Here is a 24,976-nt window from a genome sequence, read left to right as displayed (position 1 = left end):
AGAGGAGGGGGGAAAAGGGGTATGCTCAAAATTGAAAAGTGTGCTGGCCGAGGAGCAAAGTCAGTGTCCAGTTGGTTTAACCTCGGTTTGCCGGTTATCTCCCAAAACCCCTACATCCCATTTCCCCTACAACCCAGTGCCCTACAATTAGTTAAAATAACACGCGGCATTTACCTGTCTGGCATTATGAACTCACCTAAAGGAGAGATTAATGTCTGGAGTAGAGGTAGTAGAAACAAGTATTTGTCACAGAGTGACGAAATATCCCCCGCCTGTACACCATAGTACCAAATATGAAGACAATCCAGCGATTAGTTCTTGAGATATTGTGGCAACACCGTTTTCCAACTCCAAAAACAGATTTGCCTGCTGTGACCTTGAAAATGGGGTCAAGGTCACCAAATCTGACAGGTGTATGCGGTGTCTGTATATACACTATAGTTCCAAATATGAAGACAATCCAGCGATTAGTTCTTGAGATATCGCGGCAACACCGTTTTCTAACTCCAAAAGCAGATTTGCCTGCTGTGACCTTGAAAATGGGGTCAAGGTCACCAAAACCGACTGGTGTCTGCGGTGTCTGTATATACACCATAGTTCCAAATATGAAGACAATCCAGTGTTTAGTTCTTGAGATATCGCGGCAACACCGTTTTCCAACTCCAAAAGCAGATTTGCCTGCTGTGACCTTGAAAATGGGATCAAGGTCACCAAAACCGACTGGTGTCTGCGGAGTCTGTATATACACCATAGTTCCAAATATGAAGACAATCCAGTGTTTAGTTCTTGAGATATCGCGGCAACACCGTTTTCCAACTCTAAAAGCAGATTTGTCTGCTGTGACCTTGAAAATGGGATCAAGGTCACCAAAACCGACTGGTGTCTGCGGAGTCTGTATATACACCATAGTTCCAAATATGAAGACAATCTAGTGTTTAGTTCTTGAGATATCGCGGCATCACCGTTTTCCAACTCCAAAAGCAGATTTGCCTGCTGTGACCTTGAAAATGGGATCAAGGTCACCAAAACCGACTGGTGTCTGCGGAGTCTGTATATACACCATAGTTCCAAATATGAAGACAATCCAGTGTTTAGTTCTTGAGATATCGCGGCAACACCGTTTTCCAACTCTAAAAGCAGATTTGTCTGCTGTGACCTTGAAAATGGGATCAAGGTCACCAAAACCGACTGGTGTCTGCGGAGTCTGTATATACACCATAGTTCCAAATATGAAGACAATCCAGTGTTTAGTTCTTGAGATATCGCGGCAACAAACAGGTGGGACATACGGACGGACGTACGTACGGACGGTCGTGAATACTATATCCCCCGCTTCGCGCTTTCGCGCGGCGGGGGATAATGAAAGGGGTAGAGCTTTAGGGGATAAGGGGACTAAAAAAAAAAGAATTAATTTTAATAAGAGAATTTTTTGAAATTACAAAAATAACAATAGGAAGAAACAATTATTACACTGAGAAACTGAGATGAGACGATTTACAGTTGAGATGGCTAGGTTTAGTATATAGATACTTGAAACTGACTAGCATGACATCAACATGGCTGGTCTTCGCAATGTTGAGTGTGTTATGTCACAGAGAGGAAAGCCCCAAGTCCTATTTGATGGTTATCTTCACACTAAGAACATCGAGAGACTCACTAGCGTACACTGGAAGTGTGTCAAGTCCACATGTAGAGGAAGACTCACGACAGTAGGAACCGTGATGAGGAATGCTACAGAGCATAACCATGCCCCTGAGGATAGCCAGAAGGTCCGGTTTATGAGCACCCTGAGGAAGAGAGCGAGAGTCAACCCCGATGCACACCCTCTACAACGACAAACTCTCCAACTTGAACAACGACGAGACAGGAATGATGCCATCCTTCCCCACCATGAGCAGCGCGTGGTACCGGCACAGACAGAAGACGATTCCTGTTTTGCCACAGACAAGATCGGAGGTGGATCTTCAGGATTCCTGGACGCAGACAGCAGATGGACGACCCTTCCTCCTGTTTGCTGACGGTGATGATGACAAGATTCTGGCGTTTGGCAGTCTAGAGAGTCTCGAGGCCTTGCAGTCATCTGAGATTCTATACATGGGTGGAACGTTCACTGCCTGCCCTGGACTGTGGAATCAAGTGTACATCATCCATGCAAGACTCGGAGCCACGACCTATCCCCTCATCTTCGCCTTACTCCCCGACCGTCAGACAGACACCTACTCAAGACTTTTCATGCTACTCAAGGATGAAGTTCAACAGAGACTAAACAGACCACTTGCCCCGTCATGCATCCAGACAGACTTTGAGATGGCTGCTATTCGTGCTGTCCAAGTCGTGTTTCCTACTGCCGATGTGAAGGGATGTTTCTTCCTTTACTGCCAGGCGATATGGAGGAAGGTCCAGCATCTGGGACTAGCTGTTGCGTATCGAGAAGATCCTGAAGTCTGCAAGTGGATAAGAAGAGCAGCTGGCCTACCCCTACTCCCAAAGAACAAGATCCAGGACACGTGGGTTGACGCAATGGACAACACACCAGATGTACCAAGAGCTGTCGCCTTCAACGACTACATCCTCACTACCTGGGTCGACCACGGAGCACGATTCCCCCTACCACTGTGGAACCATCACAGTACAACAGGTCCCAGGATGAACAACAACCTGGAAGGCTTTCATAACCGACTCAACCGAGGTCTCCCTCACTGACATCCCAACATCTACCGATTTGTGGAGGTAGTCAGGAAGGTGGAACAGGCAGAACGAGCTAAGATTTTACGGTTGACTTTGGAGCAGCTCCAAGAGGCAGGAAGAGAGTGTTCAGAGAGGTGGAGAACCGTCTCTGCAGCCTGAAGGACGAGTTGAATAGAGAGGTGAAATCCCCAATGCAGTTTTTAGATGCGGTTGGCCATCTCCTCAGGCTGGGATAAAGAGTGAATTGAACATTTGAGATGAAATTTATTATAATGTCAATGTATTATGAATTTTGAAAAATGAACATTTTGTTATAATGTATTATGAATTTTGAATAATATCGTAATCGTAATTAAATATTTATCTCAATCTATTCGTGTTTCTTGGGTTGTTCCATTGTATGAAATAGGTAACAGACTAGGGATTAGCAGTGCCATGGACCGTGAACTTTGTTGTCTTAAGCTGTAGGGGAAATGGGATGTAGGGGTTTTGGGAGGTTACCGGTTTGCTGGCACCCTGAATGTTATGATAAGAGATTAAATGTGCCAGCAATTCAGATGTTTATCTAAAGGATTATAGGGACCAGTGAACCCTGCTTCATTAACGGTGACACGAATTGGTGAACACTTTTCAGTATAATCAGTGTCAAACGTGAGTTTCATATCATGTTGAACGAATTTATAAATCATTTAATCAACTACGGCTATAAAATGACGAACCAGGAACCAGTTGCAGTTTGTACTCCAAGCGAGCAACACCTCCCAAGCCAGCACAGAGCATTGCCTGATAGCCAGCCAAGGAGAAATCCATCATCGGTAATTATCACGTTATCCTTTCAGCCTTATTCACATACTCTTAAAATCACTCTCATCGTTTGTTTGTTTGTTGTTTAACGCCGAACCTAGCAATATTCCAGCTATAGGACAGCGGTCTGTAAATAATCGAGTCTTGGCCAAGCGAGCAACACCTCCCAAGCCAGCACAGAGCATTGCCCGATAGCCAGCCAAGGAAACTCCATCATCGGTAATTATCACGTTATCATTTCATCCTTATTCACCTACATCACTCTCACCGAATTAATCACAAAACCCCTAAATCCTTAATAACAACAACACTCAACTCTTATAAATAACCAACACCTTATCCTCCCCCATATCCCTAACACAGCTCGCACTCATTTCTACTCGCTACCCACGCCCACCACTCAAACACACCCTTTGACCCAACTCCTAAAAACAAAAAAACAGCTAATCCCCCCTTCTTCTTAACACAACGCACGCTCTTTCCTACTCACCACCCACGCCCACCACTCACATACCTCCACTCCTTCGACTAAATATCTCCTAATCCCCGCTTTCCACTTGTCTCACCTAATCCCAGCCTTCCAGCAACAAAATAAATCTTTAATAATTAATCCATTTCACAAACCCTCCTACTAAAACCAACAACAAATAACAACCGCAACCTCCTCCGCCTGCTAAACACAACTCACCAAGTAAAAACAACAAACCAACTCACCTCCCCAAAACACCACTCCCACTCCACCACCACCCACCACAACACACGCTCTCCAACTCTCCAAACAACATGACTGACACCCGCAACGCCACACTCGCAGACATGCCAGCTCCTAACTCACCCACGCCTGCGGAAGCGCACAACACTTCCGGGAGGTCACTCGAAAACATCGTCCCGACCGAGTATGGCGAAAACACGACACACACCACCCCCACCAAACCAGCTAACTCGCCACCTCAAAACACCAAAAAACGCAAACTCGACACATCCACTCCACCTCCATCGCCCACGCCCTCCCCGGCCGCCTTCCTCACCACCTTCGCCCTCTACTTCTTCTCAGCAGGCTCAGGCACCACTCTCTCACTAGAACTTTCGGCAGATAAAATAGGACTTTGGTTTAAAAGAGAAAAAATAAACTACAACAATATTAAAAAAGCCAACAAAGGATACCAGATAATCTTCCCTAACCGAGAATCTTACAACGCAGCAAATAAAATAACTCAAATATTCCACGTCACAGTAATCAAACAAACACCTAATTGGCAACAATATACACGAGGCGTAATTAGGGTTAACCCAAGGGAAACAACTGAGGACTTACAATTATACTCTCTAGAAGCTAACATAAACCAAGACCAAAACCCTCAACCCCTAATCACCAGCACGCGTAGAATAACCTCAACTAGAAACGGAAAAACGGTCCCAACCTCCATTGTCATAATCAACTTCAAAAAGACCGCTAAATTCCCTGAAGCCCCCAAACACATATCCTTCGGAGCCCACACCAACTTAGAAGTCAAACCCTATATAAAGCAGGTTAAGCAATGTACAAAGTGCCTCAAATACAACCACACTGCCTCCCAATGCACATACCGTAAAACTAAATGTAAAAAATGCGCACAAACAGACTGCCCAGGCACATGCACACCCTGGTGCATCCACTGCAAATCCACCCAACACACTTCACTCTCAAACCAATGCCCATACAGACACACACTCACCCAGCAGGCCAACAAACACATAAACATAGATACGGCTAAAATCCAAACACGAAAATTTGCTACACCTGCATCTAAACCACTCCTCCCTACACCACACCCAAACACCATCCCACAAACAAACACCACACCCATAACCGACAGCTCTGTCTGGGGCCCCTACCGAGAAACCGCACCCACCTCACACATACAAGCAGCCACTCAACCAACCACGAACCCTCCCACATCTCACATAGCCAAAACATCAACCCCCGCATGCAAAACAAACCTCAAAATGACCACCACAACACGACCCTCATCCAAGCACCCTACAGCCCATATGGTAACAACGCTCTCCCACAAGCAAGCACAACAACAAAACACAAACACTAAGAAATCATCAGCTACACCCATCCAACAAACACCTTCACAATCCTCCACATCACATGCCTCCCCCATGGAAACTCAATCAGCTAAACCTAATCTAACCGATGACGAAGATTTCTCCACTACTGAGGAAACAATAGACACTACTCCAACTAAAACAAACCAAACTCCCCAACCAGCCAACACCCAAAACCTAAATAACCTCACCTTACTCCTAGCATACATGTATAGTCAAAACTCACCAAAAGCTAGCATGAAATCCTTCTACAAAGTAGCTTTCAATCTAAAATTAACCGATCTTCCCTTCTTCCTCTTTAACCTCCATCTAAAAGAACTCACCGAATAAAATAAAAAATAAAAAATAAATCATCAATCACCCGAACCCAATATTCGAAGGACTAAATATTTTTCAGTGGAACGCCAACGGACTCACCTCCCACGGCCATGAACTAAAAACTAAATTTAAACTAAATAAAGGCCCTCACATTGCTTGTATACAGGAAACCAAATTCTCAAAAAAATCCAAATTCACACTACCTAACTACAACTCAGTTAGAACTGACAGAGCTAAACCGAAAACAAGAAGAGCCGCAGGAGGACTAATCATATTTATCAGGGAAGATATAAATTACGAAGAAATAAAAATAGACACGCCAAACCTAGAAGCCAACGGCATTAAAATCACATTAAATAACCGAAACATAAACATCATAAATATTTACCACTGGGCGGAACAAAAAGTCCAACCTGAGGATCTGAACAAACTACTCCAAATAAGCGATAAATCTACTATATTCCTAGGAGACTTTAACGCTCACCATCCTACATGGAGCATAGGTGATAAAATAGATAATCATGGCAAATTAATCTCCGAATGGATAGAAACAAACGACCTAGTACTCCTTAATAGCAACCAACCCACGAGGTACGATCAGATAAACCAAAAAATGTCGGCTATCGACCTAACCATATGCACCGCAGATCTAGCCCAAAGTACTCAATGGGAAGTGCACGACGTCCCGCTAGATAGTGACCACTTCCCCATAAACATAACTATAGGAAATACAAACGTACCAATCCAAACAGAAAACCAAGAACCAAAATTCCATTACAATAAAGCTAACTGGGACCAATTCCAAGATATCTGCAACGAAGCTAACTTAAACGAAATAGAAAATAATGATCCAGAAACCTATTGTAAAAACCTAACAGACTATATAATAAACGCAGCCAAAACCTCCACCCCCTTCAAAACATCTAAGACAGGCAAACCGACGGTACCATGGTGGAATGAGGAAATAGAACAGACTAGACGAAAACGTAAATCAGCCTTCAATAAAGCAAAACGCGACTACAAATATTTAAACATAGCCCACGAACTAAACCACCAGGTTCAAAAACTAGTCCAAATAGCCAAAAGTAGAGACTGGAAAAAATTCTGCGAAGGTATAAATAACCGTACAGATGCCAGAATGGTCTGGCGCAAAATCCACGCCATTAGAGGCTTAAAACGACATAAGAAAACCCCTAACATTGACAACTCAACCAACCCCGCCCAAAAAGCAAATAATCTCGCCAACCACTTTTCGGCCGTTAGCAGTAACACCAACTTCAGTAAAAAATTCCAAGATAAACTTAAAACAGAAAACAAACCCACAAAAGAACCAAACAATAACAATCTAGAAATAAATCAACCCTACACAATGGAGGAGCTCCTCTACGTAATCCAAAACAGGAAAAAGGGCACAGCCCCAGGATTAGACCTAACTTCTTACCAAATAATTAAAAAACTCCCCCTAAAACTACTCCAGGCACTACTCAAACTATACAATCTCATCTACCTAAACGGACAGGTTCCTACTCCCTGGAAACAGGCCCTAGTCATACCAATCCCTAAACCTAATAAACCAGCTAATCAAGCCAACTCATATAGACCAATATCCCTAACTTCAAACTTATGTAAAGTAATGGAATCAATGGCTAAAAATAGATTACAACATTACTTAACCCAAAATAACATCATAAACCCAGATCAAAGCGGTTTCACTCAACCCTAGATAACCTCGCCCGACTAGAACAAGATATTAAGACAGGACAACTAAATAAACAATATACCACAGGCATCTTCTTAGACTTCTCTAAAGCCTTCGACATGGTATGGCACGATGGGCTAATACAAAAACTTAAAAAAATAGGACTCAAAGGTCAGATAATAAACTACATCCAGGACTTTCTAAACAATCGTAAAATAACCGTGGGTATAGACCAAACTCTATCGGACCAATGTCCCCTAGAAAATGGTACTCCACAGGGCAGTATCCTCAGCCCCACCCTCTTCAATATAATGATAAACGATCTATTCGAGGGCCTATCCCCTAAAGTAAACACATCAAAATTCGCGGATGATGGAGCCATCTGGATCCGCACTAAAAGCATGAACATGGTCCAAAATTTACTCCAAAAATCTCTTAATAAAATACAACAATGGGCTGACAAATGGGGCTTCTCCCTTAACTCAGAAAAAACAACAGGAATAGTATTCAAACATAAAAACATGAAACCCGCCTCCCCAAGCCTCCAGCTAAACAACCAAACAATCAAATTTCAAAAACAAACCAAATTCTTAGGACTTATTTTCGATGAACATCTCACCTGGGATGCTCACATCCAAAACCTAACAACTAAATGCAGTAAAGACCTAAACACCCTAAGATGCCTAACTGGCTCTAACTGGGGAGCATCCAAAGATACCCTCCTCTCTCTCTACATATCACTAATTAGATCAAAACTAGACTACGGCTGCGCCATATACAACACCCTAAACAACTCTCTATCTAAAAAACTTGACTCAATACAATATCAGGCTCTCAAACTAATTACACGCACCCAACATGGCACCTCCTACACCTCACTTCAGGCCTTAACAGGAGAAATGCCACTAAATCTACGCAGGGAACAGCTAAGCTTAAATTTCTGGGCCGCGTCCCAATCAAACCCTCTCATCCAAAACTTAATAAACCAAAACATCAGCCCCAAAAACCAAGCTCTAGCTCGTAAACACCCCTTACTTACCCCAATATCCCAAAGAATAACAAACTACCTAAATGAACACCAAATTAAAAATCTTAAACAAAACTGCAAACAATCAAATATCTTCACCCCTAAACTTAAAATACCCAAAATAGACACAACACTAGCTAGCCAAATAAATAAACAAACCGACCCAAACATAGCTAAAACTACCACACTAGCATACATACACGAAAATTGGCCAAATTGGTGTCACATTTACACGGACGGATCCTCAGATCCGACCTCCAAACACACAGGTTTCGGAGTCCATACCACACAACCAACTAAAACCACACAATCTTTCCGACTCCCAAACAACCAATCAATATTCACGGCAGAACTAATGGGCATGGCCTCAGCCCTCCATAATCAAGAATCCAAAAACCACAAAAAAATCCTAATACTTACCGACTCCCTAAGTGGACTGCAAGCCCTCCAAAACAAAAATACCCAAAACCGACCTAAATTAATAAATCAAATACTTAAAAGCTCCAACGACCTAACTAAGGCAGGCAAACAAATAACCTTCTTGTGGATACCCGCCCACGTAGGAATATACGGTAATGAAAACGCAGATAAAGCAGCTAAACTATCCCTCAAAATCCCAGAAATAAGCTTAAACTTACCCATCTCAAAATCAGAAATTAAAAGTGTAAACAAGCAAAAAATCACAAAAAAATGGCATAACCTATATCTAAACTCAAATAGCCAAATCAAAAAAGTGCTCAGCAAACCACTAACCAAACCAAAAATTCTCCATCCATCCAAAAAAATCGACAGAGTAATCACTAAACTCCAAACAGGACACACCAACCTAAATAACCACCTAAAAAAATTTAAAAAACACACTACAGGTAACTGCCCACACTGCAAACAACCAGAAACCCCAGAACACGCACTCATCCACTGCACACACTACCTAACACATCGAACCGCATTACAAACCACCCTCAATCTAAACAAGGCTCTAACTCTAGAAGCAATACTAAACCCACAAAATAAACTAGAAAACTTCAAGGCCTTAGGCGTATTCTTAATAAAAACGGAACTAATAAAACGCATCTAAAAACACAATAACCTACCAAATCAAAATCACATAAACAAACAAACATCCACCATACCCAGCTCCCTTAGTTCTCCTCCCCAATCCCATCGGCATCTATTCCAAATCTCAAAATTCCCAAATTCTATATAAGCAACCCCTAAAACCCCCCTCTTGGGTTGCACAGACCACCTTCGCCCCTTTCGGAAACACATTAAATGGCCTGGCCGGGCCCGTGTGCGAAATACGCATCAGTCGGAAAGCGCACGTTAAATCTCCAAAGTAAGTAAGTAAGTAAGGAAAGGGTGTCAAAATGGCTAATGCACAGGTTCAAGTGAGATTTGTTGAAAATAAGCATGGTGGACAGAATTTGGTGTATAATGGTTACAGATTCCGTAGAAAAAGCAGAAGAAATACAATTCACTGGCGTTGCTGTATGAAAGATTGTACAACATCATCACCACATACCGCAACAACCACAACCACCCAGGTGACTGTCATGACGTCGTAATTTAAGACTTTCGTGCAAATTTAAAAGTCCGAGCAGACCGCAAACCAATCCCTGCACTCTACCAGGAGGAACTTACTGGTAAGTTTATGAGTATCATATACTTGATAATTTATCAAAATAATTACATTCCAAAATAAATTCCTTACCTAATATTATTATCAATTTTTATAGTTATATTTTATAATTTTTCTTCATGTCTACGTTCCTCAGAAAATGACGACCTCATCAGCAGAGTACCGACGTACTACAGTGTTCAAGCCAGCCTGTACCGGTCCAGGGCCAAGAACTTCCCTAAACTTCCTGAGACAGCTGCAGACCTCCAGTTGCCACCAGAGTTCACCCAGACAACCTTACCCAAAGCGACATTGTTTCAGTAAAGTGGCTGGTTCCTGCAAGGGAGACAAACTCTGCTGTTTAACTTTCCACTGGAGGTGTATCTCGAGAAATATATGTCCGAGCCTTCATGATCAACAAGAGTCTATGTTGTTCAATGGCGTATGGCCGGGAGACCCAAACACAGACCTCAAGGACAATCACCTACTTGATCATGACGACTGCTGTCGTCCCATGAAGTCAGCAGAACCAAGAGGTCGAAATCCCATGAAAAGGTGGGAATGATCAATGCAAGAATATCAAGTTTAAACACAACTTACAAAAACGAAGAGCCCCTTAAAACATTTCTCAACAAAGCTGTCAGCAAGACCCTCAATATTCACTATGCACTCCTTGATGAGGTACAACTGGCACAAAAGGGCCTGCTAATAATCCACTGAAGTCCCTTTGTGGAAGCATGATTACTGAAGACATATACAACCCATACTTTTGCAATGCAACAAGTAGAGATGAAACGTAGCAAAGTATATTCCGTCACTTTAGAAATAGTTATCAATAAACATTTATCTGTTCATTGACCTCTTTATGCTGTAGGCTTATAGGTACTTCACACATGAACGGATAACGTGTATGTTTATCAATGTAACAGGTTTAAATGTATTGCCTATCTTATGTACAAACTACTAAATTGGTACTATCTTTTTCAGGAATCATGGCCTCCTTTATCAAGAGAAAACGCTGTGAAGACTGTGGAAACTCTTTTTCCTCTTCTTCGAAATACAAGCGACACAAAGGCACTTGTCCGAGTACAGAACCTGAACCTCCATCTCAAGACAGCTCTGACGATGATGAGGAGGTATACTTTGATGAAGATGAGATCGACGTTCTGCTTCAGAGTTTTCAACCGAGAAAACCTCAACAAGCTGAATCCTCTCAACCTGCCTCACCGGAAGTGAAACCATTTTTTAAGGCACTCATCTTATGGACATGTTTCTTCCTCTGCATTTGGCAGTCTGTATTTTACATTTCCTCAAATGCCATTGCAGTCCTCCTGCAATACCTTCATGCCCTTCTCGCCGTTGCCGCTCAGCATTACAAGTTCCTTGCTGTTGTAGTACCGATGTTCCCAAGTACTATTTTCCTGCTCAAGAAATTACTCAGAATTGACGACAATAACTTTTCCCACTATGTTGTATGCCCAGCATGCTATAGCATATATAGATATTCTGACTGTGTTTCTGTTTTCGAAGGAGAAGAAGTCAGTATGACTTGTCCAAACGTCTCCCAACCTAATCACCCAATGAGACATTATTGCCAGCCTTGTGGTGCACAACTGTTACAAAGTATGACCCTTTCCTCTGGCAAGAAGAAGCTTGTACCACATAAGAACTGTTATTTTAAATCTCTGAAAGATTCACTTTTTAACTTTTTATCAAGACCCGGTTTTGAGGAGAAATGTGAACAATGGCGTGACAGGGTCGTTAGTAATGGTACTTTGTACGACGTGTATGATGGTCGTATCTGGAAGAGCTTCAGTGAGACAGGAGAAGAGAAACTATGGCCTTATGCTTAATTTAGACTGGTTTCAGCCATTCAAACACGTCAAATACTCTGTAAGTGTAATGTATTTAGTCATCGTCAATCTACCTCGAGAAGAACGTTACAAACGTGAGAATGTCATCATTGTTGGTATTATACCGCACATGAAGAAAGAACCCCCTACAAACAGTTTTGTACAACCTTTAGTTGATAAGCTTCTTGAAGCATGGACAACAGGTTTTTCATTCAAATCTAAGATATTTCGCTTGGCCTTAATGTGCATTGGATGTGATATCCCTGCTTGCCGAAAGTTATGTGGCTTTCTGGGACATGCAGCCGTCAAAGGGTGTTCTCGGTGCAAGAAGTTCGGCAAAAGAGACTACAGCGGTTTTGACAGAACTCAGTGGATACCTCCACCCATGAACAGCATATACAAGAAATCAGACACATCACAAGTGCCAGAACCAAGACAGATAGAGAAGCACTTGCGAGTTCTTCTGGAACAAGATACTCCGTCTTTTCTGAGCTGCCATACCTTGATCTGATCAAAATGTCTGTTGTGGACCCTATGCACAATTTGTTTCTGGGGACATCAAAACATATGTTGCATGTGTGGTAGTTGGGCTAAAAATAGATCGTAATTTATCGGGTAGTATGGTGGCAAGTTTAATTTTCATGTACGGTACAGGTTGTAAATTATAGGCCTTTGTAGTGCTTCAGCAGGGCTGGTGGAAGTCGTTATCTTGTAGTCAATTAATCTATTTATTACTCACCTTTGGCAGTAAAATTCCATTGGAATTCCCTGTGACGGTTGCGAGGTCCGCATGTCTTCCTACTGTAGCGTGTTTCCGGTTCTATAGGTGGCGCCGAGCACGCTATGTTAGGAATTATCATTTGACCAATGAGAAGCTTAGAAGATTGTATGACCCGTGACCTATGAATATGGTTAGCTCCGTGGGTATAAAAGCCTGATACGACCGAGATTAGTTGTCTGAAGTTTCGGGTATCCCGACAAGTAAGTCCACAACACCCACTACGGGGGAACATCCCTCTAGGCAATAAGGTTTTCTTTACGACTAGTTTTAGGTGTAGGTTTAGTTTATGTGGTAGTCGGGTGGGGGAGAAGTAGTTGTAGGAAAAACATGTAGAAATAAGGATTTAGATAGATTGGAGAGTAAGAAATAAGTTAAAATGTAGGTTTTGTAAGGTATTTATTTAGTATAGTTATTGGAATAGTGGTGTGGGGGAGAAGTAGGTGTAGGAGAAAATAGGCAGTAAATTAGGCAGTTAACGATAAAGACATTTAGGCTAATAGTAAAAGTTTAACTGTGTGTGAGTGCTTTCTTTTTGTATTTTTCTGATTTACTGTTAATTTGTACATTTTGTTAAGTTTAATAAATCATTTAATTTATGATTTTGTCTTAGTTTTGTTTTAGCAAAGTTGAGAACCTGACCAACCATAGAACCTCGAGAGAGTACACTGTTCATGACTGATCACAGGAGAACACAACGCAAAGTCCGAAATTATATGAACAGGGTTCGAACTTAGTACTCTCCGATTACAATCCTGTCACTGGGCAGCCCGCCAGAGGGCGCCTATGACACATGTATGGAGAGACACTGGTGTACTAACTGACAAGGACTTAGACGCTTTCCAAACAAAGGTGGATGCAGTTAACTGTCCAAGTGACATTGGTCGCTTCCCACATCAGATTTCCTCCGGTTTTGCAGGGTTTAGTGTAGACCAGTTTAAAAACTGGACTTTACTGTTTTCTGTGTGCACTGAAGGATGTTATTTCTGACGATCGTTTAGAATGTTGGAGAAATTTTGTATTGGCCTGTAGATATTTGTGTTGCCGAGTATTAACTGAAAATGACATAAAAATGGCAGATTTATTACTGATGCGCTTCTGTGAGAATTTTGAGCGATTATATGGCTGTGACAGAGTTACCCCCAACATGCACTTGCATGGTCATCTGATTGAGTGTGTTCAGGACTTTGGACCCATTTACTCGTTTTGGCTGTTCAGTTTTGAACGGTTTAATGGTATGCTGGGCGACTACACAACTAACAAGAAAAGCGTAGAACTGCAGCTGATGAGACGTTTCGTAAGCCATTCTCATCTCCTTGGATTGGTCTTAGATGACGAGTTTCACTTTGGAGACACCCTTGAGCCGATCATCGCCACTGTTACAGCCAACATTAAAGTGGGTACTCTTGGCAAGATTAATTCAAGTGAATGCTTGCAGCTCCGACAGATGTCATCCCGACTTCATCACATTGAAAACTTTCAGTGGACTGACATTGACAGGTTCACTTATTCAAAATACAAAGTCTGTGGCCTCACTGAAAATGATGAACACTGTCTTCAAGAAATGTACAAAGCCCTCTATGGGGAAACAGTTGAGACTTTGCCGGCCGTTAGGGAAATAAAAACTCTATATCTTGGATCAGAAGTCTTTGGATCTGCCAAGTCTCAAAGTGTGAGATCTTCTTACATCACTGCCTACTGGACAGACGGGGACAGGAAAAATGGTTGGGGGGTTTCTCCGAGACCTGGAAAGGTATTGAGATACCTTCAGCACTCAGCAAGAGTTGACGGCATGGAAAAGAGACACATCCTTGCAGAAGTTCAATGGTATCGAGAACTTGAAGAAAAACTAAAAAACCCATTGTGGTCGACCAGTGGAAGCCTGGCACTCTTCGATGTATGTTGACTCTGGTCCATCTTCGTTTATGCCTATTCAACCATTTAAGGGCAAATTCGTCAAGATTGAGGGACAAATAGGTACCAGGACTGTTACATTTGTGTCACCAAGGGACAGATTTGTGTGTGTGTAATTTATTGGTTTATTGTTTCTATTTATATTGTTGTTGGATAGTTTTGCTTTAAATAGAAATCTTAACTGTACATACAATTGTATGTATATTTTAGTTCTTGTATGTGTATTATTGTAGATATTATTGTATATATGTCATGACGACTACTGTCGTCCCATGAAGTCAGCAAAGACAAGAGGTCGAAATTCAAGAAAAAGGTGGGAATGATGATTGCAAGAATATCAAGTTTAAACACAACTTACAAAAATGAAGAGCCCCTTAAAACATTTCTCAACAAAGCTGTCAGCAAGACCCTCCATATCCACCATGCACTCCTTGATGAGGTACAACTGGCACAATAGGGCCTGCTAATAATCCACTGAAGTCCTTTGAGGAAGCATGATTACTGAAGACATATACAACCCATACTTTTGCAATGCAACAAGTAGAGATGAATTTGAAACGTAGCAAAGTTACTAATGTGAGGGAGTTGGGTTTGACACCGCTTTTAACAGTATTCCAGTTATATCACGGCGTGTCAGCTTAATGTGGGAGGAAAGTCCAAAGTGATGCAGGTCTCAGCCGTTTTACCACTTCGGTGAAACCCACGAGCACGGGTATGGTGCTGACAAACCTAGAAACATAATTTGGGCGAACAATCAACTCTGCACAGCAAATCACGGCGCCTTAGACAACTGGGCCACCAGTGCCCCCACAAAGTAACTAAAGAGGGATCCTTGTCAAAATGTATGGTAAAGGCTGAACATGAATTTTTAGCAAGTGACAATGTATCCCGACTTCGGACATGCCAGAAGAAGACTTTAACAAGTTGTAAAGTGAAGAAACGAAAACGACTTTTGCATGATACCATGTCCAATCCTAACCCAAAATTTCAATCTGAAACAAGTGCTTTAATCATGTTAATGGGATATTCCACATTTTGCAAATTAAGGGTATTCTGGGTGGTCCCTCTCACGGAGACGGGCAGGGATACAGGTCTCTGTGAGAACAAAACATGTATTGCTGAAGCCCTTTGCAAACATGAGAGTATATATCCTCTTTAAAATGTAGGGGAACATGAAACAGTGACTAAGTGATAGATCAAAGCTAAGTGTTGAAGACCGACATCGTTAGCAAGATTATTTGTTTGTAAAACTTCACACAACACATCCTATAGTTTGCATGTGACTCATGCACTAGCGCCACACACAAGCGGAGGGTGTCATTCCTGACTTTGACACATTCAAGGAAGGTTGATTAATCTCTGTGGACCATTATTTCTGTCAATGTTATTGATTCCGCTTATCATACAGTTGTGACTTACTCCATTGTTTGTGTATGTACTAGAAATTGGGGGGGTCTACAATAAGCAGAGCATCTACGGTCTTTTAGCATGCTGGAAACTGGCAGAAGTCAACGTGCTGTGGCCAAAACCACACATACTTCCATCATCCTGGCAAACACAGGCAATATGTTATCCTTGATGTGAGCAAAGTGCAATATATATTTTAATAATATTGTCCTCATTCCATTTCCACACAAACTAATTTGCGCATTTCGGTTGTTAGACAGGCCAATACCCATCACTATTGATCACAATATCACATTTTGACACCCTACAAAGTCTCACATATAATTTTGATATCAGATACACTTTAAGCCATACAATTACAGTGGTCACCGTTTGTGACGTCACAGGAAACAGCTGATCATGTTTTTGCAAATGGCGAACGGAATAACTCACCGTTAGAGTTGTTTATTTGCCTCTTTCAATAAAGGTAGACACTTGTTCACTATCAATTTATGAACTTTGCAAACGTACGTAATAGCTATTGGCGATTTCATCTGTGGATTATATATCATAGCTGTGGATTTCATATATTGTTACATGTAAAGATTGTGGAGTTTATGAAGAACGATAATCCTTGAACATTCAACTGAAAACTTATTATCGGAAGTAGTAACATGCATAACATTTTTTTAATAATGACAATATTGGTGTATAATAATAACTTTATTGATACTTTCTAACAATAATGGCTCTAGTCGTGGCAACTTCCAAACTTTCGGGAAGTTGAAATCTATCGGACTGTCATTAAGGCGATGTTTCTGACAGATCACGATCTGAAAAATACTATCATGAAAGTGTATCCCGTGGATAAGCCGACCCCTTTCTACAGAATATTTTTTCTGGTCCTCAAAATTCGGCTTATCTGCGGACATGTACGGTAATAGTTGCTGTTATATATAACAGCCAAAGCAAAATGTCGCATTTTTGCACTTCATCATGTTCCACCTGGCCCACCTGGGCCCACTGGCACAAAGCAATCTTAGCCCTACGCTGATCTTAAGCCTATGCGTAAGTACGGCTTTTACGATCACCTTAGTGCTAAGATCCCTTTGCGGAACAGGCCCCTGGAAATTATGGAGCCTGTAGCCCTGTTAAATAAAAAAAGAAAAAGAATGCAAAGCAATGGAAAACAGCGACGTTCAATCTGCTGAGGAGGATGAAAAAGAGGAGCAGGAAATAACAAAATACAGGCTGTCAAAGCAGAAAATTACGTAAGTTTGACTTCAGTTCTGAGGGGTAGGGGTATGCTCCGTGGTATCATTTGTTTGCAACTTTAGAGTTTTCTTTGTCCTCAAGTTCAGTCTAATCTATGTATATGTTGCTTTAATAATGTCAACTTTGTCAAATTAACAACATCTGGATGAGGTGAGCTCTTTTAAGTCTCAAGCTGACATTATACTTTAGGTTAGTAGTGACGTGTTTAGCTTTACATAGTCACTTTTACAATTTATAGATGTTCCTAGTCACTTTTACAATTTATAGATGTTCCTAGTCACTTTTACAATTTATAGATGTTCCTAGTCACTTTTACAATTTATGGATGTTCCTAATCACCCAGTTTTTTTCAACAGGCTACCATCTCGGAGGACCAAGGGCCACTTGCCAAGCGTTGAATGCCGGACACGTCAGAAGACAAAGACACTGGAGCTTCGCAGTCCAAGCAGTCTGTGCAGAGACCGTCACATTCAACATGCATCACCATCAGCACAAGCTCAATCCCCATCAATGTCGCCATCAAGAGCTCTACTGGCATCACCATCAGCACGAGCTCAATCCCCATCAAGACCTCTACTGGCATCACCATCAGCACGAGCTCAAACCCCATCAATGTCGCCATCAAGAGCTCTACTGGCATCACCATCAGCACGAGCTCAATCCCCATCAATGTCGCCATCAAGAGCTCTACTGGCATCACCATCAGCACGAGCTCAATCCCCATCAATGTCGCCATCAAGAGCACTACTGGCATCACCATCAGTACGAGCTCAATCCCCATCAATGTCGCCATCAAGAGCTCTACTGGCATCACCATCAGCACGAGCTCAATCCCCATCAATGTCGCCATCAAGAGCACTACTGGCATCACCATCAGTACGAGCTCAATCCCCATCAATGTCGCCATCAAGAGCTCTACTGGCACCACCATCAGCACGAGCTCAATCCCCATCAATGTCGCCATCAAGAGCACTACTGGCATCACCATCAGCACGAGCTCAATCCCCATCAATGTCGCCATCAAGAGCTCTACTGGCATCACCATCAGTACGAGCTCAATCCCCATCAATGTCGCCATCAAGAGCTCTACTGGCACCACCATCAGCACGAGCTCAATCCCCATCAATGTCGCCATCAAGAGCACTACTGGCATCACCATCAGCACGAGCTCAATCCCCATCAATGTCGCCATCAAGAGCTCTACTGGCATCACCATCAGCACGAGCTCAATCCCCATCAATGTCGCCATCAAGAGCTCTACTGGCATCACCATCAGTACGAGCTCAATCCCCATCAATGTCGCCATCAAGAGCTCTACTGGCACCACCATCAGCACGAGCTCAATCCCCATCAATGTCGCCATCAAGAGCACTACTGGCACCACCATCAGCACGAGCTCAATCCCCATCAATGTCGCCATCAAGAGCACTACTGGCATCACCATCAGCACGAGCTCAATCCCCATCAATGTCGCCATCAAGAGCTCTACTGGCATCACCATCAGCACGAGCTCAATCCCCATCAATGTCGCCATCAAGAGCACTACTGGCATCACCATCAGTACGAGCTCAATCCCCATCAATGTTGCCATCAAGATCACATTCACCATCTTCATTGCCAGAGATAGTATCTACTACATTCAGAGAGAGGACGGCAATATAGTGATCTTACCAAACACCATCCACTGTCACTGGCAAGTATGACTTGTTTTCAGCATATCACTAGTACATGTATATACTATAAAACAATGAAGAAACCACTGACCTTTCTAAAATTGTACATACAACAATGACGTGAAGTAATATTATTGCCATAGTATCTATATTGCAGTGCAAGTGCATTAAGTTTTAAACTATTGACTTGTATTTTTCAGAAATATTAGTTAAATGCAAAAACATTTATTGAACTGTTAGGAGTGCCTAGTAATCTAAATTTGTTCATATTGTAGTTAACATGGTTAACAAAGGTGGACAAGGTTGATCACAAAATAAATCAAGTTCTCATGCGTTTTGATACTGACGCTTTAAAAGAAGATGTTCCCATTTCCGGAAGGTGTGGTCTTGCCGGTGTCCACAATGGAAGAGCTTAATGTATTGGAAGATTTCATAGAGAAGCCATCCAATCAGAAATCACTTGTAAGTGTCTTGAAACATACTTAGTGGTAGTCGTGTAATATCCACAAAATTCTTGAATCTACTCGTGTTACCAATTATGGAACATCAGATTTTACACTCATGACACATGGGAAGATTCCATCATTATAGTTTAATACTTTCTTTGCATTCTTCCTGTTTCACAAGAAAGTAAAAATTTACAATGTGAACTTTTTTATCTGTCATTTTTTATTATTGTCAACTATATTGTCTACCTTTTGGTTAGAATGTGAACATTGTATTTTTAGGTGAGAAAGCTGTCAACCATCGGTGGAGTACACCTTCAGAATGCTGTCAGGAGGACTCTGAAGGAGACCTTGTCTGATCAACTGTCTCTGCTGCAATTTAACTGGCTAGGAAAAGGCTATGTCAAAGGGGGCCAAGGAAAATGAGCCTTCAGCGTCCTTCGCTTCAAACTTGTGATCTGCAGTGAGTACTGTGATCTCTATTTGTGTGGACAAAGTTGTTTTGGCAATTAGAATTCCTTTTTGTAAAAAATGCCTTTTTGTACTTTGCTCCCATACAAATTAAACAATAATAGAACAAACTATTTTTAATGTGCTTAAACTTAAAATTTTGGGGATTTTCACTTGTTAGTGAGGATTTCAAAAATATGAATATTGTTGAGTCTGTACTGTTACCTTACAAATTCAATGCTACTATTCAACCATTGATCAAACTGAACCTGCACAATGTCAATGCCATAAAGATATAATACATAATCTAAGAAAATCTTAAATTTTAAAACCTCAAGTCTATTACAATCGATTTTGTTTGCATGCATGCCATAATTAAATATTCAAGAAAGTGTTTAAAGGAAATCATTTTTATACTGTCGGATATATTTTCATTGATGGAACAAAAAGGCAAATCACAATGCACAATTTGAAATTATTCTTTTTAATTTTATGTGTATTTATCTTCCTTTGCAGAAGCACTCTGAATGAATAAGGAAATCTAAAATGCTTCAGACAGCGATACTGAGAAATGGATCAAGGAATGGCTGAGAGGTGCCTCAGACCAGAATGGTGATAGGTGTCGACGGGCATCTGCTCAATCATCTGCCATCACTGCTGCTACTACAGGCCCTGATGAAGAAGTAGAGTAGCCTAGAGGTTAAAGAGTTTTCAGATGCCATGCTGTTTTTGACAAATCTTTCATATTGTTCATGTATGCCTTGCTTAATAACTTTTTTTTACAATTTTAGTTACAAAAAAATTCATCAGTAACTTGAACATAATTTAACATATAGTTTAGACTTACAACTGGAAGAGGGCCATCCGTATCCACGGTGATGGACTACTTCACACATTGGATAACCCCTACCCACCCATACCTAATCAACTGGATGACTTGTACCCTAAAAAGTGTATTCGTACACAATGAATTTTCTTATAATTTTAAACATTATTTGCTTCTATTGATCTGATGTTATCATGAAACTGTCGAAGATTATATTTGTTACTAATCTGTTTTTTATTAATCATTTAGTATACTCACAGGTATTTACAGCTTCTTTGAGAGGCATTTAGAAGTTGGAGTACTAAGTAAGGATGAACAAATTGTTATAAAGAAGGTACAGATAATAAACTACAGCCCAGAGCACGATCTCTTTGTTGTTTTCAAATGTATAACACCAGACTGAATCTGACATTGACTTTTCTCACCAGCTTTCATACCATATTTATTAAACGTTTTTTCCCCAAAATGTATACTACAAATTAACAGACAGTTTATTTGCATGAAGGCCATCAGACCCATAGTACAAAAAGGTTTACAAGTACCATTTTACAGAGAGTTATTTCTTGTTTATCTTCCCTTAGTTTAACGTTTAGTTTGATCTCATCATTGTGTACATTTACTAATAGTTATTATCTTCTATATTTTTAACTGTAAATATTCTTTAAAAAATGAATAATCATGTCTGAGACATGATAGAGATGAAAATATGGTACATATTTGCAACAATGTTTTTGAACATCTATAAAATGTCTAAGTAACAGTGAGTGTACCTTTTCAAGTGAATATTTCAAAAGCGAGTGAGAAAAATGTTGGTATCGCATGGGCAATTTGGCTGCCATATCGAGATAAGATCAACAGTGAACAAAGCACAGCACTATGGCTTTAAAACTATAATAAAAGGTCTCATGTCCATGCAAGCGTGAAATTTCAAAAGCAAGATCCACTTATTTACCATGTTTTTCCTGAATCTTCTTAACCACATTATTGTCAAAAGAGACAGAGAATTCAGAGACAAATGATTTCATTGGATTTATCAAAAAGGACAAGATCAGGTTTGTTGGCCTGGATACGTCTGAGGCTGTATACGGGCACCGAAAACAATATGGTGGACGATCAAGTTTCAATATATACGATCCTTTTACCTGGCAGAACATCATCTGCAAATCCTCATTGCATGTTAACCAAGTGAAAGTCGTCAATCACGACTAACAAATTGATCGTCCAGACTTTGATGGTTTGGCACATCCGCTCGACTGATCTGCATCAGTCAACTGCCTGTCATCATGCTTTCGCTTCTTGTCTGAGGTTACGTATCTTAGCATTGTGAGGATAAATCTGAATGTGCAGAAATCATTCTGCTTTACTATCACATCCAAAGACAGGAGAAGGACCAAGAAGGGCTACACAGCCATCACAATATGATGGAGGATTTCTGTCGGAAAACTGGTCTAAAACTGAATGTGCGGAAATCATTCTGCTTTACTATCACATCCAAAGACAGGAGAAGGACCAAGAAGGGCTACACAGCCATCACAATATGATGTGTGGCATAACCCAAGGGAAGAAATCTGAATGTGAGGAAATCATTCTGCTTTACTATCACATCCAAAGACAGGAGATGGACCAAGAAGGGCTACACAGCCATCACAATATGATGGAGGATTTCTGTCGGAAAACTGGTCTAAAACTGAATGTGCGGAAATCATTCTGCTTTACTATCACATCCAAAGACAGGAGAAGCACCAAGAAGGGCTACACAGCCATCACAATATGATGTGTGGCATAACCCAAGGGAAGAAATCTGAATGTGAGGAAATCATTCTGCTTTACTATCACATCAAGAGACAGGAGAAGGACCAAGAAGGGCTACACAGCCATCACAATTTGATGTGTGGCATAACACAAGAGAGGATTCTGAATGTGAGGAAATCATTCTGCTTTACTATCACATCCAAAGACAGGAGAAGCACCAAGAAGGGCTACACAGCCATCACAATATGATGGAGGATTTCTGTTGGGAGACTTGTCTAAAACTAAATGTGAGGAAATCATTCTGCTTTACTATCACATCCAAAGACAGGAGAAGGACCAAGAAGGGCTACACAGCCATCACAATGTGATGGAGGATTTCTGTCGGGAGACTGGTCTAAAACTAAATGTGAGGAAATCATTCTGCTTTACTATCACATCCAAAGACAGGAGAAGCACCAAGAAGGGCTACTCAGCCATCACAATATGATGTGTGGCATAACCCAAGAGAGGAAATCTGAATGTGAGGAAATCATTCTGCTTTACTATCACATCCAAAGACAGGAGAAGGACCAAGAAGGGCTACACAGCCATCACAATATGATGTGTGGCATAACCCAAGGGAAGAAATCTGAATGTGAGGAAATCATTCTGCTTTACTATCACATCCAAAGACAGGAGAAGCACCAAGAACGGCTACACAGCCATCACAATGTGATGGAGGATTTCTGTCGGAAGACTGGTCTAAAACTAAATGTGACGAAATCATTCTGCTTTACTATCACATCCAAAGACAGGAGAAGGACCAAGAAGGGCTACACAGCCATCACAATATGATGTGTGGCACAACCCAAGGGAAGAAGTCTGAATGTGAGGAAATCATTCTGCTTTACTATCACATCCAAAGACAGGAGAAGGACCAAGAAGGGCTACACAGCCATCACAATGTGATGGAGGATTTCTGTCGGAAGACTGGTCTAAAACTAAATGTGAGGAAATCATTCTGCTTTACTATCACATCCAAAGACAGGAGAAGGACCAAGAAGGGCTACACAGCCATCACAATTTGATGTGTGGCATAACCCAAGAGAGGATTCTGAATGTGAGGAAATCATTCTGCTTTACTATCACATCCAAAGACAGGAGAAGCACCAAGAAGGGCTACACAGCCATCACAATGTGATGGAGGATTTCTGTCGGGAGACTGGTCTAAAACTAAATGTGAGGAAATCATTCTGCTCTACTATCACATCCAAAGACAGGAGAAGCACCAAGAAGGGCTACACAGCCATCACAATATGATGTGTGGCATAACCCAAGAGAGGAAATCTGAATGTGAGGAAATCATTCTGCTTTACTATCACATCCAAAGACAGGAGAAGGACCAAGAAGGGCTACACAGCCATCACAATGTGATGGAGGATTTCTGTCGGAAGACTGGTCTAAACTAAATGTGACGAAATCATTCTGCTTTACTATCACATCCAAAGACAGGAGAAGGACCAAGAAGGGCTACACAGCCATCACAATATGATGTGTGGCCCAACCCAAGGGAAGAAATCTGAATGTGAGGAAATCATTCTGCTTTACTATCACATCCAAAGACAGGAGAAGGACCAAGAAGGGCTACACAGCCATCACAATGTGATGGAGGATTTCTGTCGGAAGACTGGTCTAAAACTAAATGTGAGGAAATCATTCTGCTTTACTATCACATCCAAAGACAGGAGAAGGACCAAGAAGGGCTACACAGCCATCACAATATGATGTGTGGCATAACCCAAGGGAAGAAATCTGAATGTGAGGAAATCATTCTGCTTTACTATCACATCCAAAGAGAGGAGAAGCACCAAGAAGGGCTACACAGCCATCACAATGTGATGGAGGATTTCTGTCGGGAGACTGGTCTTAAACTAAATGTGAGGAAATCATTCTGCTTTACTATCACATCCAAAGACAGGAGAAGCACCAAGAAGGGCTACACAGCCATCACAATGTGATGGAGGATTTCTGTCGGAAAACTGGTCTAAAACTAAATGTGCGGAAATCATTCTGCTTTACTATCACAGGACCACAGCCATCACAATATGATGTGTGGCATAACCCAAGGGAAGAAATCTGAATGTGAGGAAATCATTCTGCTTTACTATCACATCCAAAGACAGGAGAAGCACCAAGAAGGGCTACACAGCCATCACAATGTGATGGAGGATTTCTGTCGGGAGACTGGTCTAAAACTAAATGTGAGGAAATCATTCTGCTTTACTATCACATCCAAAGACAGGAGAAGCACCAAGAACGGCTACACAGCCATCACAATGTGATGGAGGATTTCTGTCGGGAGACTGGTCTCAAACTAAATGTGAGGAAATCATTCT

General features: G+C 41.4%; 1 protein-coding gene across 1 annotated transcript; it reads left to right on the top strand.

Moving 5' to 3' along the window:
- Positions 1-1,815: 1,815 nt before the first annotated feature.
- On the top strand, positions 1,816-2,703 carry LOC124131114. The gene has a single exon (XM_046494208.2). It carries the CDS (start codon positions 1,816-1,818, stop codon positions 2,701-2,703), a length of 888 nt encoding a protein of 295 aa, XP_046350164.2.
- Positions 2,704-24,976: the final 22,273 nt, after the last annotated feature.

Source organism: Haliotis rufescens, unplaced genomic scaffold (assembly GCF_023055435.1).
Source record: "Haliotis rufescens isolate VD_foot unplaced genomic scaffold, xgHalRufe1.0.p SCAF_10, whole genome shotgun sequence".
Taxonomy (NCBI): domain Eukaryota; kingdom Metazoa; phylum Mollusca; class Gastropoda; order Lepetellida; family Haliotidae; genus Haliotis; species Haliotis rufescens.
Note: the sequence above shows the minus strand (reverse complement) of the source record. Positions and strands in the feature narration are given on the sequence as shown.